We start from the raw sequence: 13,665 nt of genomic DNA, 5'->3' as shown, positions 1-13,665 counted from the left end.
TGAAAGTACAAATTTAAAAACAGCGTAGCCATTCATCAAAAGTGCTGAGATGAGATTTTATTGGGGGGGGTCATCTTTCAGTTTTCAAACAGCATAACCAATAACTAACTAAACAGTAAACAAAATGAGAGCTAAGACACAAGTACAAGAACGGTAGCCTATGCATGAAGCAAACAAAAGACAGATGCAAACAAAACGCAGAAAATTCATTTCTGCCAACACTTCTTGTAAAGATAGAAAAGGTGATTTTAACAGCACGACTCAACAGCGCCACCCTATTCAGCAAAGAACAGCGCAATGACACGAGCTTGATCATGTCGCTTTTCATGTGCCTATCCGGGTACTGAAGCTCCAGCCAATCAGCTTCAAGAATTACACTCTGAAGTCCTTACTGTCCTTATGGAGTGGAAATGTATAAATCAAGGCTTGCTGTGTTCATATATGCAATCTCCGAGCAGAGATAACATAGACATGATTTGTAATAATTCTATGCATTTATTATTAGTTTTGATATAAACAATAACATTTTGATATTACTATTCTATGAATATTAACATAAAAGATAAAGAGTAATCTTCTTCCACATTATGTGATGAAGAGTATTTTATAAAGTATAACAGGTTAGTCAGTGCATTGGTTCATCACACCCAGAGATCACCAAAGAAACGTGACTGAGGACCAGCTACGTCATATTAGGGCTTGACAAACCAGAACGCGCTACTTCATGTGCGCAATCATTAAGGTGGAGCTTAGTCGACAGACTGAATTGCATGGACGAAAGTGTGTGGAACCTTCTCCGTGGGAAAATATTAACAAGTTTACGTAATTTTGAAGGAAAACAAATCAAGACACGAAGGATACCTGATACGATGTGTCATTTATTTTGGGATACTGCTTTATTTTACTGCCTGTAACGCGGTTACGAGGGTCTCGAGCTCATATTGATATTTACATAATCGCGCTGATTCGGGCTCGTACGTCGGACTCCGTTGACTTCAGCTGGAAGACCATGCGCATTGAGATAGAATATAACTCAAAACTGAACTTGCTCTACATGTGAGATATAAAACATGTACAGTATTGTTGATTATTTTGGATAATTCAGAAAAAACAAGTTATACAACAGGGACGCGTACTTTGCGTTGCGACCTGGTCCTAAAGTCAGTCGTGTATTCGGCTGTTGCGCGGTTATCAAGCGCGTGTCCCAATGCTTCAACTGTGGTCGCATTCCAAATCACTAGACATAATAATGGAAAGTGTTTTGTTAGAGCAAGGCTAATTATTTCCCCCCCGGAGATATCCAGAATAAATTGAACGCTAATCTATAGTGACTATTACAATATTTGTCGGGTTTTTTTTTAACGCATTTGAAAGCAGTTTCTTCTTTGGAGTGCAGTAGAGCAACGTGAAGGAGGTCTGTAAGGTATCACCCCAGCATAACTTACTAAAAACGGTTAAAAGGACTTGAGTGGAGTAATGGTGGTAAATACAGTCCACTGGTTCAGGAAGGGCTTGCGGCTTCACGATAATCCATCACTCAGAGACTCCATCCAGGGAGCGCACAATGTCCGCTGTGTGTACATCCTTGACCCCTGGTTCGCCGGATCATCGAACGTCGGGATCAGCAGGTGGAGGTAATGGATCAAATATGCCAAATAATAAAATATATGCGCTTGGAATGCATTGCAAGACCTTATTTGAAGAGTAGTGTGCTATAAAGGATGACACGCACACACACTTTCTATCCATTCTATTTTAATAATCTAAAATCTATTACCAGTCTAAAAAGTAGTAATAACAACATGCATGACTTATGGACATTTTTACAAATCTTGACAATTTATCAATTATCAATTAGTGGTTTTACAGAATGGTTAAAGATAAAAATGAGTGCAGTTACTATGCATTACATTATGTCTAAAAGTATGTGAATTACTAAAGAGAAAGTTTTGTAACTTTTTGAGTCTACTGACTGGTTGAGCAAGAGTCATCAAGTAATATCAAATAAATAAAAAATATTTTAAAGATGATAGATTTTCACTATATATTTGTAGTATTTGCATTTATGAAAAGCTAAGCAAATGCAATAGTTCTGTTTTGACGCAAGCAATATTACATAATACAGACCCTTGCATCAGTTAACTTGCTTACTACACTCTTTAATGTATAGTTAATCCATAAACTAAAGTTGTTATTATTTACTCACCCTGATGTCGTTCCAAATGGTTTGACTTAACAACGTTGAACACAAAAGGAGTTTTGAAGAATATTAATGCTGCTCTCTTTCTTGCAATGAAAGTGGATGAGAATTTGGGACTGTAAGCTGCAAAAAAGACTAAACAATATCACTCTATATTCATATAAGTCTTCAGAAGTCACATGAAAGCCTTTAATGATAAAATGTAACTATTCACTTGTTTATTGAGCAGCTTTAGACATTTAATAAATGTCTCCTTATGTGATCCAAGTTAGAAAGACATCAGTTTGGGGAAAAATGAGGATGAGTAAATAATGAGTTTCAGTGCTTGTGTTTTCAAAGCTTTTTAACCATGTGCAATATATCTAAACATAATGGCATGTGGTGTGTCCATGTGTATCGGTTTCTATAAATGTGTGTTCACACACTCATGGCGAGGTCAACTGCTGGGAAGCACAGGTGATCTGATTGTATCTCCATTTTATCTCCCGCTCTCTTGTATCTCCATTGAGTTGGGATCAGAAATGGGTCAGTGTGTTATAGAGAGTGATCGTAATGACTACTACAATATGCTAACTTAGTGACCTCCGTTTTTCACCATGGCATCAAAATAAGCTCCGATCGGACCCAACTAGTTTACATGAACTGGGGAAAATAGATGGTGAAATTTACATTATGTAAAATAATAAACTAATAAAAATATAATTTAGATGCAATTTTATGCCTATTTGGTTATTGCAAGTGTATTTGCTCCCTTACTAGCTCTGTAAAGTGTGATTATTTTAATTATCAAAATATTGAGGGGAAAAATATACATATACACACATTTGTGTGTGTATATATATATATATATATATATATATAAATTTCCTTTTTATTAAAATATCAAAATGTTGTTCTGCACCTATAAAACTGACTGCAAACGTGTACCACAAACTTGATTTACTTCAATTTCACATTTGAACTTGATGCACTATAATCTCTGCAATCATTACAACAATGCTGCCGCTAGTCATAAAACATGACACTGCGGTCAATCATAGGGCAGCGAGTCAGTGACAAAGAGAGGGAGGCTGCGGCTTAGACAGGGATTTACACATTATCACTGACTGCATGTAGAGGACAACGTGGAGCGGGCAGGATGGTACAACAGTACGGAAATAAAAGGACAGATGTTTTGGTGCAGCATGAATCATTCGTAAATATTGATATAGTGAGAAACCTGAGAGATGTCAGGATCATATTTAGTTATTTTCTTCTGTTTAAGCTCGTTTTTATCTGTCTCTGTTTTTCAACTAAAAACTGAAAACTTTTTACGCTTTTTGGCTGTTCATTTACACAACAATGGCATTTTTGGGCCTGAAAATGCAAACATTTTTTCAAACGTGTTTCAAAGTTTTTGAAAACAATACCGTTATCGTCTCAGTGTACACTATAAAAACACAAATGTGTGAAAGTAACAATGTTACCGTTTTTACTAATTTTTTGATTAAATAAATGAACCCATGGTGAGCATAAGAGACTTCTTTAAAAAAATCTTACCGACCAAAAACTTTTGAACTTTAGTGTATAAACACAATTTTCTACACAAATGGCTGACTGGTCTTAGTACAACACGTCTCCTCCACACAGAGATGAAACCTGATTACATGATGCTGCATTACAAGTATTACAGACAGTATCAATATTTCGGTTATCACAACCAGTTAGAGTTGCCCGATAAGTCTTTTTGGTTTTGTATTGTAATTTTACAATTAATATCTGATTAGTCGATACCAATGAATGTCTCAGTGAGAGAGTATGGGAATGTTATCTGGTCTGCTCCCACAACTCGCCACTCATAATTGCAGAAAATTGCATAAATTAATGATGCTGCTTACCCATGCAAACCTGCTGCCATGATTTTAGGGCGTCACCAGGGTAGTTTTATGTGTTTGCTAGGTTGTTCGTTGCTAGGTTTTTGCTTACTGTCGCATGACCAACTGGACAATCAACATGGCTCAGGTCCTACTATATTATATTAAATCATCTTGCTTTTTTTCTTGTTTATCAAGTTTATCAAAGACCATGATGAATCATTCTCAAACAGACCATAATCCATGTGACATTAAATAAATGTTTGTTTGATTGATCACTCTGTAGAGCACCAGGTCACTTCTTTTGCATCTTTTGGTTAGTTTATAATCCAGGCAGAAACATCTCCATCATATGTCTTATGGATTATGGTTTTTAAGAACAAAATAGATTTTGTACTAAAATGATACAAAACTGTCATGCCAAGACACATTAAACTAGTGTCTGCTGCCTCTGATCTGCACTAAGACCCAGACAGGAATCCTTGAAATGCAAATTACATAACATTCTTTTGTCTGACTGTGTGATAACTACATAGTTTTAGAGAGATTTAATTTGAGATCGAGTATAGTTTGGCCAGGATTACTGGTAGTCTGGGGGTTGAGAAGAGGTTAGCTTCGGAGGCTGAAGCTTTCCTCTTACTCAGCATTTAAGGTTGAGATCTTTAATGTGAGAACCTGCAGACAACAGGATTTGGGTTTCTGGGTCAACAACACACTGCATCATGGCCAAGTGCTCTTCAAATTGCTGCTGCTTGCTATTTTAAAAGATCCATTGGGTTTCCTGCACTACTTTTCCAACAGCACTACACCAAAACATGTTCCGTACAATTCGCGACCAAATTGCTCGCATGGCGTGGTTCATAATGGGCCAATATGCCAATGGGCGAATCAGACTGAAATATTAAAGTCTTCATATCAATCAAGGACTGAATCATTCAGAGACAACTCACTATTTCACTGAATAACCATATTATCCAATTATTCCGTATATATCACAGTTGCCATCGTTACATTCTTATCCAGTGCTTAAAAAGTGAATGAATAAATCTCTGGTGCAGTTGCAAATGCAACATTAACAATTTGGCAGGTAACTCGTCTACTTTGTTGATGGGATGAGAGATGAAAGATACCTCAAATAGTGCAACATTGTAGTCTTACACTGAAGGAGGGAACCAAAAAATTCTTATGTGAGACTCATGTGGCCTATTTTTGACTTGGACCAGTAGGCAACCACCCAAAACACTATAAACCACATAGTAACACATTAAACACCACTCAGAACACATTAGCAACCTTGTATCAATGCACCAGCAACCATCCACAGCTTTCTGATGGCAAATTTTACACAGGATTGCACTGCTCATAGTGCTAGCAATGCCAAGGATGCATAATTTTAAACGGTAGTTAAAAGTCTTGTTTACAAGGTACATTGGAGTGCATGATTAATTGATGCACAATGCAAGCTATATAAGGGCAGCAGTCTGTTTTAATGGCTGCCCTCTGCTTATTAAAAATATCAGTGTTCAGTTAGCATTTCTTTCACTTTAAGCATGGCTCTTTGTAAGTAGTACTCATGTCAATGGTGTCAAGCTGACTCAGGGGTTATGTATGTCCTAAGTTTTGCCCTTATTTTCCAAAGCAGGAATGGATTAATCATTTATCATATTATCAATTATCATATGTATCATTAAAAACAAAATGAAAATGATCAATTATAAAAAACAGAATTAGATTTTAACATCATAAAATTAAATTAAAAAATGGGTGAGGTTTGCAATGTGCTGTAGCTTTAACAAGTAATTATCTAAAATTATAGCCATTATTCTGTCTGTGGATAGTTTTTTTTTACCCTATTCTTGTTCAATGCCTTGCCTTCTTTGAAATGTTTTACAGTTGCACAGTGCAATAGCACTGCAATAGTTATTGTGAGTAGACCTGCCTTATTATTAGACTTATGTGCAATGCATGATATTATTTGTCAGTATGTGGCTATAAATACATGTCTTGTCTCTTGTTGCTCAGGTTTTTACTGCAGTGTTTGGAAGACTTGGATGCCAGCCTCCGCAAACTGAACTCACGACTCTTCGTTATCCGTGGCCAACCCACTGATGTCTTCCCCAGGCTGTTTAAGGTCCAGCTTTCAATTTGCAATTTCAATTGACTATATTGTTAGATTTCTAAAGAAATAATCTTGCACCAGGAAAACATTTCTGGATTGGATGGAATAGAATTGAAGCAAAATATATATTTTATCCTTTAAATGTGTCACTTTACATTTAATCTTCCATACTTTTTGTGACTTTGCTCTCTATCACCACTGTGTGTCGATGGCTGAATCTTTTGCGCCCCCCTAATGGTATGTTATTGTAATGTGTCCAGGAGTGGAACATTACTCGCCTGTCCTACGAGTACGACTCGGAGCCATTTGGAAAGGAGCGAGATGCAGCCATCAAGAAGCTGGCCAATGAGGCAGGCGTGGAGGTGATTGTTCGCATCTCTCACACGCTCTACGATCTGGACAAGTACGTACTTCTAAATTCATCCAACTTTGTCAGAACTTTTGCTCCATAATTACTTTGTTTGTAGTAATTGACCCTTTGCTGAGCTCCACCAACCTCCAAAAACGTGCACTTTGAAACACATTTTCAAAAGTTTGAGATTTCAGGCCCCCAAAACACTCTCGTCGTGTATATGAACGGCCAAACTGCATAAAAAGTTTTCAGTTTTTAGTTGAAAACTGTCATGTAAAATCCCCCTAATTTACTTTGGAGCAAATGTAAGTGTTCTTAATGATATTCTCGAGATTTAGCCAGTATATCCTCTCTAGCTATCTTGTGTCAGAATTACAAGTGCCTCTGCTACATTTTATCACATTTTTAGGTAACGTTTGTAAAATTGTTTGTAACTACTCAGACGCACAGAACTACCATAGATTGACATTAGAAAAAATCAAAACCTTGTCTGATATGGCGCATGGCAACAGTTGTTAAGGTAATTTTTAAGGCAGGGCTTAGCGAAGAGTCAACTGTAATGACTTTTTTGTTTTCTTACTCACTGGTGGATTGTTGTCTCCCAGGATCATTGAGCTGAATGGAGGCCAGTCTCCGCTCACATACAAGCGCTACCAGACCCTCATCAGCAGGATGGAGTCTGTGGAGATCCCGGCAGAGACCATCACAGCAGAAGTCATGGGGACTTGCACCACTCCTGTCTCTGATGACCACGATGAGAAGTTCGGGGTTCCTTCTTTGGAAGAGCTTGGTCAGTCTGCTGTCTCTCTCTCTCCCTCTCTCAAAAAAAAAACATTCTTCAAGCTAAAATGTGCAGCATACTAAACTACTGTATTTAATACATCCTTAAACGCACAAGGAATCAGTACCAGTACAAGTTCAAACTGTCTTTATGTTTAAACTAAAGGCTTCGATGTAAAAAGTGTAATTGTTAATGCTTTTGCTGAAACAGGCTTTGACACAGAGGGCCTGTCCTCAGCCGTGTGGCCTGGAGGAGAAACAGAAGCCCTCACTCGTCTAGAGAGGCACCTGGAGAGGAAGGTTAGAGACACTCCATAATCACACATGCACAACTGTAGGATTAATAATATTGGCATCTAAAAACACAGATCATAGATGCACAATCCTATTTTAATATATACTTTATTACTTTAAATAAAAGCAATTAAGTCATAATGTGATATATTTCCATTTCATATTTTTTTAATTAAAAAAACATTTGCAATAATATCTGAAAAATAATGTTATAATATAACTATACAAAAACTCTAAAGATATATATACATACACGTATATACATACATACACAACAACCAGCTTGAGTTGTTAATAATTTAATAAAAGTTTTCAAGATTATCATTATCAAAATATGATTATCAAGATAACATTCTTGCAGATTCTACAGAAGAAGAAAAAACTCACCATTTACATTACCTTATGAAGTTTGGTGTCAGCAAGTAAAAAAACAAAAAAAGGAAATTAATGCTTTTATTTAGCAATGCATTAAATTAAGACAAAGGTGTCAATAAAGACATTTAAATTGTTACAAAGGATTTCTGTATCCAAGAGGATTTTCTCTTTGATTTTAAAATATACTAAATCAGGATATTACTGTGTTGGGTTTTATAAATGCAGCCGTGCGGAGCATAAGAGACTTATTTCAAAAACATTTAAAAATCTTACTGACTCCAAACTTTTGAGTGGTAGTGTATGTTTGCCATTTAAATAACTTGTTTAACAACATCACAGAAAACTAAATGTTATGTTTGTAAGACAAACTAGCCCCTGACCATCCTTGTTGAGTGCAGTCAATAAATGATTATTTCATAGTAAGTACCTTTTTTCTAGGCTTGGGTGGCCAACTTTGAGCGTCCAAGAATGAATGCCAATTCACTGCTGGCCAGTCCCACTGGCTTAAGTCCATATTTAAGATTCGGCTGCCTCTCCTGTCGACTATTCTACTTCAAACTCACAGACCTCTACAGAAAGGTCAGTATGTCATCATATGTGTCTTGTGTACTTCAAATGATGTTTGTAATGTTAAACTGACTCTCATGTTAAACTGAATAATCACTTATGTTAATTACACTTTTTCCCTACAGGTCAAAAAGAACAGCTCACCTCCTCTGTCCCTTTATGGCCAATTACTGTGGCGTGAATTCTTTTACACGGCCGCCACCAACAACCCACGCTTCGACAAGATGGAAGGCAACCCCATTTGTGTGCAGATCCCGTGGGACAAAAACCCAGAGGCTTTAGCCAAGTGGGCTGAGGGCAGGACAGGTTTCCCCTGGATCGATGCCATCATGACCCAGCTGAGACAAGAGGGCTGGATCCACCATCTGGCCCGACATGCAGTCGCCTGTTTCCTCACCCGTGGAGACCTGTGGATCAGCTGGGAGGAGGGCATGAAAGTAAAAAGCGCTCATTATTGTGATTATTTGAGGTATTTTACTAATATGACAACACTCACATGCATCTGTCTTCACAGGTCTTTGAGGAGCTGCTGCTGGATGCAGACTGGAGTGTGAATGCAGGAAGCTGGATGTGGCTGTCCTGCAGCTCCTTCTTCCAGCAGTTCTTCCACTGCTACTGTCCCGTGAGCTTCGGCCGTCGCCCCGACCCCAACGGAGACTACATACGGTGAGTTAGAACTCTACAGTGTAAACAAACAATTTAAAAAACGGCCTCTGAACAAAATGTATTTTATTTTCAGACTAATTCCATTTAGTAAAAATTATATATGTCCGGCCTAGGCTAATTGACTTCTTCACCCTTTATTCAAATACTATTTTTTTTATTTATTTAAAGATTTTCTTAGCATATTGTGTAGTTGCGCTTGGAGTCAATTATTTTATTTGTGATAACACAATAAAAAATGCCAAATTGCAATGATATAATTTTTGGCAAGGGAGACATGCAAAGCAATTATGGACATATGCAAAAACAAAAAAATTCCAGTCGGACAATGAAACTGAAACACCTGGTTTTAGACCTCAATTATAATTTATTAGTATAATGTAGTACTCGTTTTGCGGCAGAAACAGCATCAATTCGTCTTGAGAATGACAATCGAGTCCTTCACAGTGGCCAAAAGGATGTTCCGCCAGAATAGGTCGGTAGTCCATGGCAGTGATGCGTCTATCAAGCACAGTAGGGAATGCCATGATATTGCAGCCCAGACCATCACTAATTCACCCTGTGCTTCATTCTGGCCACGCAACAGTCCAGGTGTTAAGCCTCTTTGGGATTTCTCCACACTGTAACTCAGTAAGTTGAACTCATCAGAGAACAATACTGGTTTCACATTGTCCACAGCCCAAGATTTGCACGGTTGGCACCAATGAAACAAACATTTGGCTTTGGCACGAGTGACCAAAGGTTTGGCTATAGCAGCCGAACCATGAATATTGACTCTGTGGAGTTCCGTCCCGACAAACAGTTTTGGTGGAAACAGGAGAGTCGAGGTGCGCATTTAATTCTGCAGTGAGTTGGGCAGCTGTAGTTTCATGGTTTTTTGGAAAAAATCCAGGTTAGTACCTGGACATCCCTTTCAGACAGCTTCCTCATGCGGCGACAGTTACACCTGTTGGATGTCGTTCGCCCTACGTGATGGTATGCCGACATTAACCTGGATACAATAGCTCTCGATACATCACAAAGACTTGCTGGCTTTGTCACAGATAACAGCCAGAAATTGTAATGTTATAATGTTATAGATTACATATATGTATATAATGTACTCCCCTTTTCTCTTGAAGGCGATATTTGCCAGTGTTGAGGGGTTTCCCAGCCAAGTATATCTACGACCCCTGGAATGCTCCTGAAAGCGTCCAGAAAGCAGCCAAATGTATAATTGGTGTACACTACCCCAAACCCATGGTGCATCACGCAGAGGCAAGCCGCCTCAACATAGAGCGTATGAAACAGATCTACCAGCAATTGTCCTGCTACCATGGCCTGGGTAAGACAGAAACTAAGGGAAATGAAAATGCCACACTAACCCATACCCCGCTCTCGCAATTTTGCCCTACAGGTTTCCGCCTCATTTATTGGTGTAACTTGTTAAAAAATAGTTTAATCCACATTAAAAATGTGTTTAATCCTTCTGAACTCATAAGCTTCTGGATATTGAGGGCTGATTTAGGTTATTCATTTTAAAAGAATTTTCGTAAATTGAATGTGATTTAATGCCTGAATTAACAGAATCTGAAACAAGTTAATTTTTTGTCTCTGACTGATGCCGCATTCCCCTACAGGACTGCTGGCAACAGTGCCGTCCAACGCTAATGGAAATGGTGAGAATTCCACAACCTTAATGGGATTCCAAACAGGAGATGTGAAGGAAATCTCTGCACCTTTAGGTTTGCACACTCTAACTTCTTTATTTTTTATGCAAGCTATGCTGATATTAGACACATCTTAAGTAAAACTTAAATCATAGCTTAAAGTCGGCATGAAGCGGAAGTTGCCATAGTCTTTTCTTCCCTTTTGTGACATTATAGTGAAATGGCTTCTCAAACAAGAAAGAAATGAAGGGTGGGACTTCAATTTGGCCATCAGTAATTGATTGTATGGTTGTGGTTTGCTACTGTTGCGATCTCGTATAAGTGGAGTAAGAAAGAAGTAAGAAGAGAAGAGATGTTGCTACAACTTAAAAAAAATAAAATAATTATATATATATATATATATATATATAATATATATATATAACCTCCCTCAGTGCCAAAACAGCATTGTATAAAAACCACAACTATATCTGATTGATTTTTTTATTTTTTATCTCAGGCTATCAGAATCCACCCACCTCACAAGGTGAATGGCACGGCAGGATGGTTTACTCACAAGGAGACCACCAAACAACCAGCATCATGCCACTGCAAGGTACAAACACTATACCAACGACGTCAATATATATCTGCAATTATGAACAATGTCAATAAATCTCAGCAGCATTGTTATTTTTCCAAATGCCAGACATGTCATTATTGTGTTTGTGTCAGGTTTTGCAGGCAACAGTAGTAGCACAATGTGCTACAGGCAAGACTTAAGTCCTGCCATACAGCCAGGTAAAGACCTGCACATTTAACCAGAGGCCAGTCTAATGTCATGCAGATGTTACAGTTAGCATTATAATCTTTAAATCTCATTCTCAGGACGAGGGCTGCACAGCACCATCCTGACATCTGGAAAACGACACAGCGAGGAGTCTGGTCCTGCCACGGGCTCAAAAGTCCAACGTCAGAGCAGCTCTTAAACATCAGGTGTGTCAATGGTTGTCTATATGTGCAAAAACATTAATTATGAAAATGTTTTATATATATATATATATATATATATATTTAAATTTATAAATGTTGTATTTTGAGTGTATATATATATATATATATATATATAACTACAAAATACTTAATTTAAATATATATGTATACATTTAAATAATTATAATATGTATTTAAATTTATATAGATTTTACAAATATATATTTAAATATGCACATATTATATATATTTATTATTGTAAGTATTTTGTAGTTAATTACTTGTATATGCCAAAATATGAAATGAATCACAAGTAAAAAAAAAAGTTTTGATTAAAGAAGACACCTTTTTTTCAAGCACTACTGTTTTTCTTACTGTAATGTTCTTATACTTTATGAAGCCTCATATGTGTCGTTTTTGTGTGTTTTTTTTTTTAGAAATGGTCCATGCACAGCGGTCAACACGACTTGGCAGAGGCCTGATTTCCTTTTTTGCACCTTTTTCGAGTTGTTACGTTTTGCATTTTTATGGAAGAAACCAAAATCCCATCGACACGAGCGATTCAAGAAAGTGCATGATTCCCTCTCTAAGCACATCAACACGTAGCACTTCAAAACTGACTGTACATTATCACAGGGACTTCACCCAAGCGGTCATCAACATCCTGACAACTTTGGAATTATGTTGTGGCTCTGTAATCTGCACAGCTGCAATGTTCTGTCAACGTTGCGTTCATGTTTGGACTCTCTTGGACTAAATTTTTGTGTATATAAGGATTTGATGAATACTTACATACAAAATGTACATATTTAATATTGTATGTGCTTTCTCTATTTCATGTAGTCATAGACCCATTGATATATTTTTGATATAAAGAATAATTGTGGATCAATTTTACTCTGTTCTTTATGAAAACAAAAATTGAACCTTTTATAGCATTTGTAGACAGTCCATGCAGTACATTACTTAGCCTCACATCGGGCTGTTTGCTTGCACTATGTTTTTTGAACTCTCCTTTAGCTTGTCTCAACTACAGCCGTTTGTGATCTTTTCAGTTACTCTTTTCAGACTGACATCTGTCTTAACCTTCTCAGTCCCTGTTTACTCGTCTCTATTTGAGTGTCTCTCCATTGCTGTAAACTATTCGAAAATATAATTCACCACAGTGTTTCTCATCCTCTCACATTGAGCTTGTTTAATAAAATGTAAATGTACGTTGTCTCGCTCATTTACTTATATAGGATGCTGTTCTGTCACTCATTTTTCAGGTGACTAATGCTGATTCCCATAGCTGTAGATGATGACCTACCGGTATATTACATAAAAAATACATTTGTTTTACTAATTTCCATTAACTATGAACTTGCTCACTAAGTTCGACCACAAATTGTCCAAAACATAGATCATTGGCCCAAATACTTTTTTTAATCTTACATTTTTAAAGCAAAATATTTATTGATTCACAACTTAAAACCTAACCAACTTTGGTTTGTTTATGCTATCTTTCTTTCAAACAAATGAAATTCGTGTAATTTTTAGGATGGAGTGTCCAATAACTTTTTGAGGCCATTATAAACGCCTTTAGAGATTATAATCACGTATAGTGCTTAAAAACTTTACAATATTGATTGCTTACCTAAAAAACACAAGGACAGAGCGAAACGCGCGAAAGTTTACTTGAAACCTCGTCATTTTCCCTGCATCCCAGGACCAAAATAAAGAATTGTAGTAAATAAACGTGATAAATATTTGTATGCTAAAAAGCCACATTAGCAACGATTCAAAATACATATTGGTCACGCCTCCACGTTTGCGTAAGACGTGACGTATACAATATTAGC

General features: G+C 37.1%; 1 protein-coding gene across 1 annotated transcript; it reads left to right on the top strand.

Moving 5' to 3' along the window:
- Positions 1-713: 713 nt before the first annotated feature.
- Positions 714-13,038, top strand: cry1a (cryptochrome circadian regulator 1a). The gene is made up of 14 exons (XM_077234643.1): positions 714-1,634; positions 6,076-6,184; positions 6,433-6,575; positions 7,130-7,314; positions 7,516-7,604; positions 8,412-8,552; positions 8,666-8,977; positions 9,055-9,206; positions 10,325-10,527; positions 10,823-10,927; positions 11,352-11,447; positions 11,567-11,632; positions 11,720-11,827; positions 12,262-13,038. Exons 1-13 carry the CDS (start codon positions 1,477-1,479, stop codon positions 11,818-11,820), a joined length of 1,860 nt encoding a protein of 619 aa, XP_077090758.1. The 5' UTR covers positions 714-1,476; the 3' UTR covers positions 11,821-11,827; positions 12,262-13,038.
- Positions 13,039-13,665: the final 627 nt, after the last annotated feature.

Source organism: Siphateles boraxobius, unplaced genomic scaffold (genome assembly GCF_051911475.1).
Source record: "Siphateles boraxobius isolate OS27281-9 unplaced genomic scaffold, OSU_SipBor_1 19, whole genome shotgun sequence".
Taxonomy (NCBI): Eukaryota; Metazoa; Chordata; class Actinopteri; order Cypriniformes; family Leuciscidae; genus Siphateles; species Siphateles boraxobius.
Note: the sequence above shows the minus strand (reverse complement) of the source record. Positions and strands in the feature narration are given on the sequence as shown.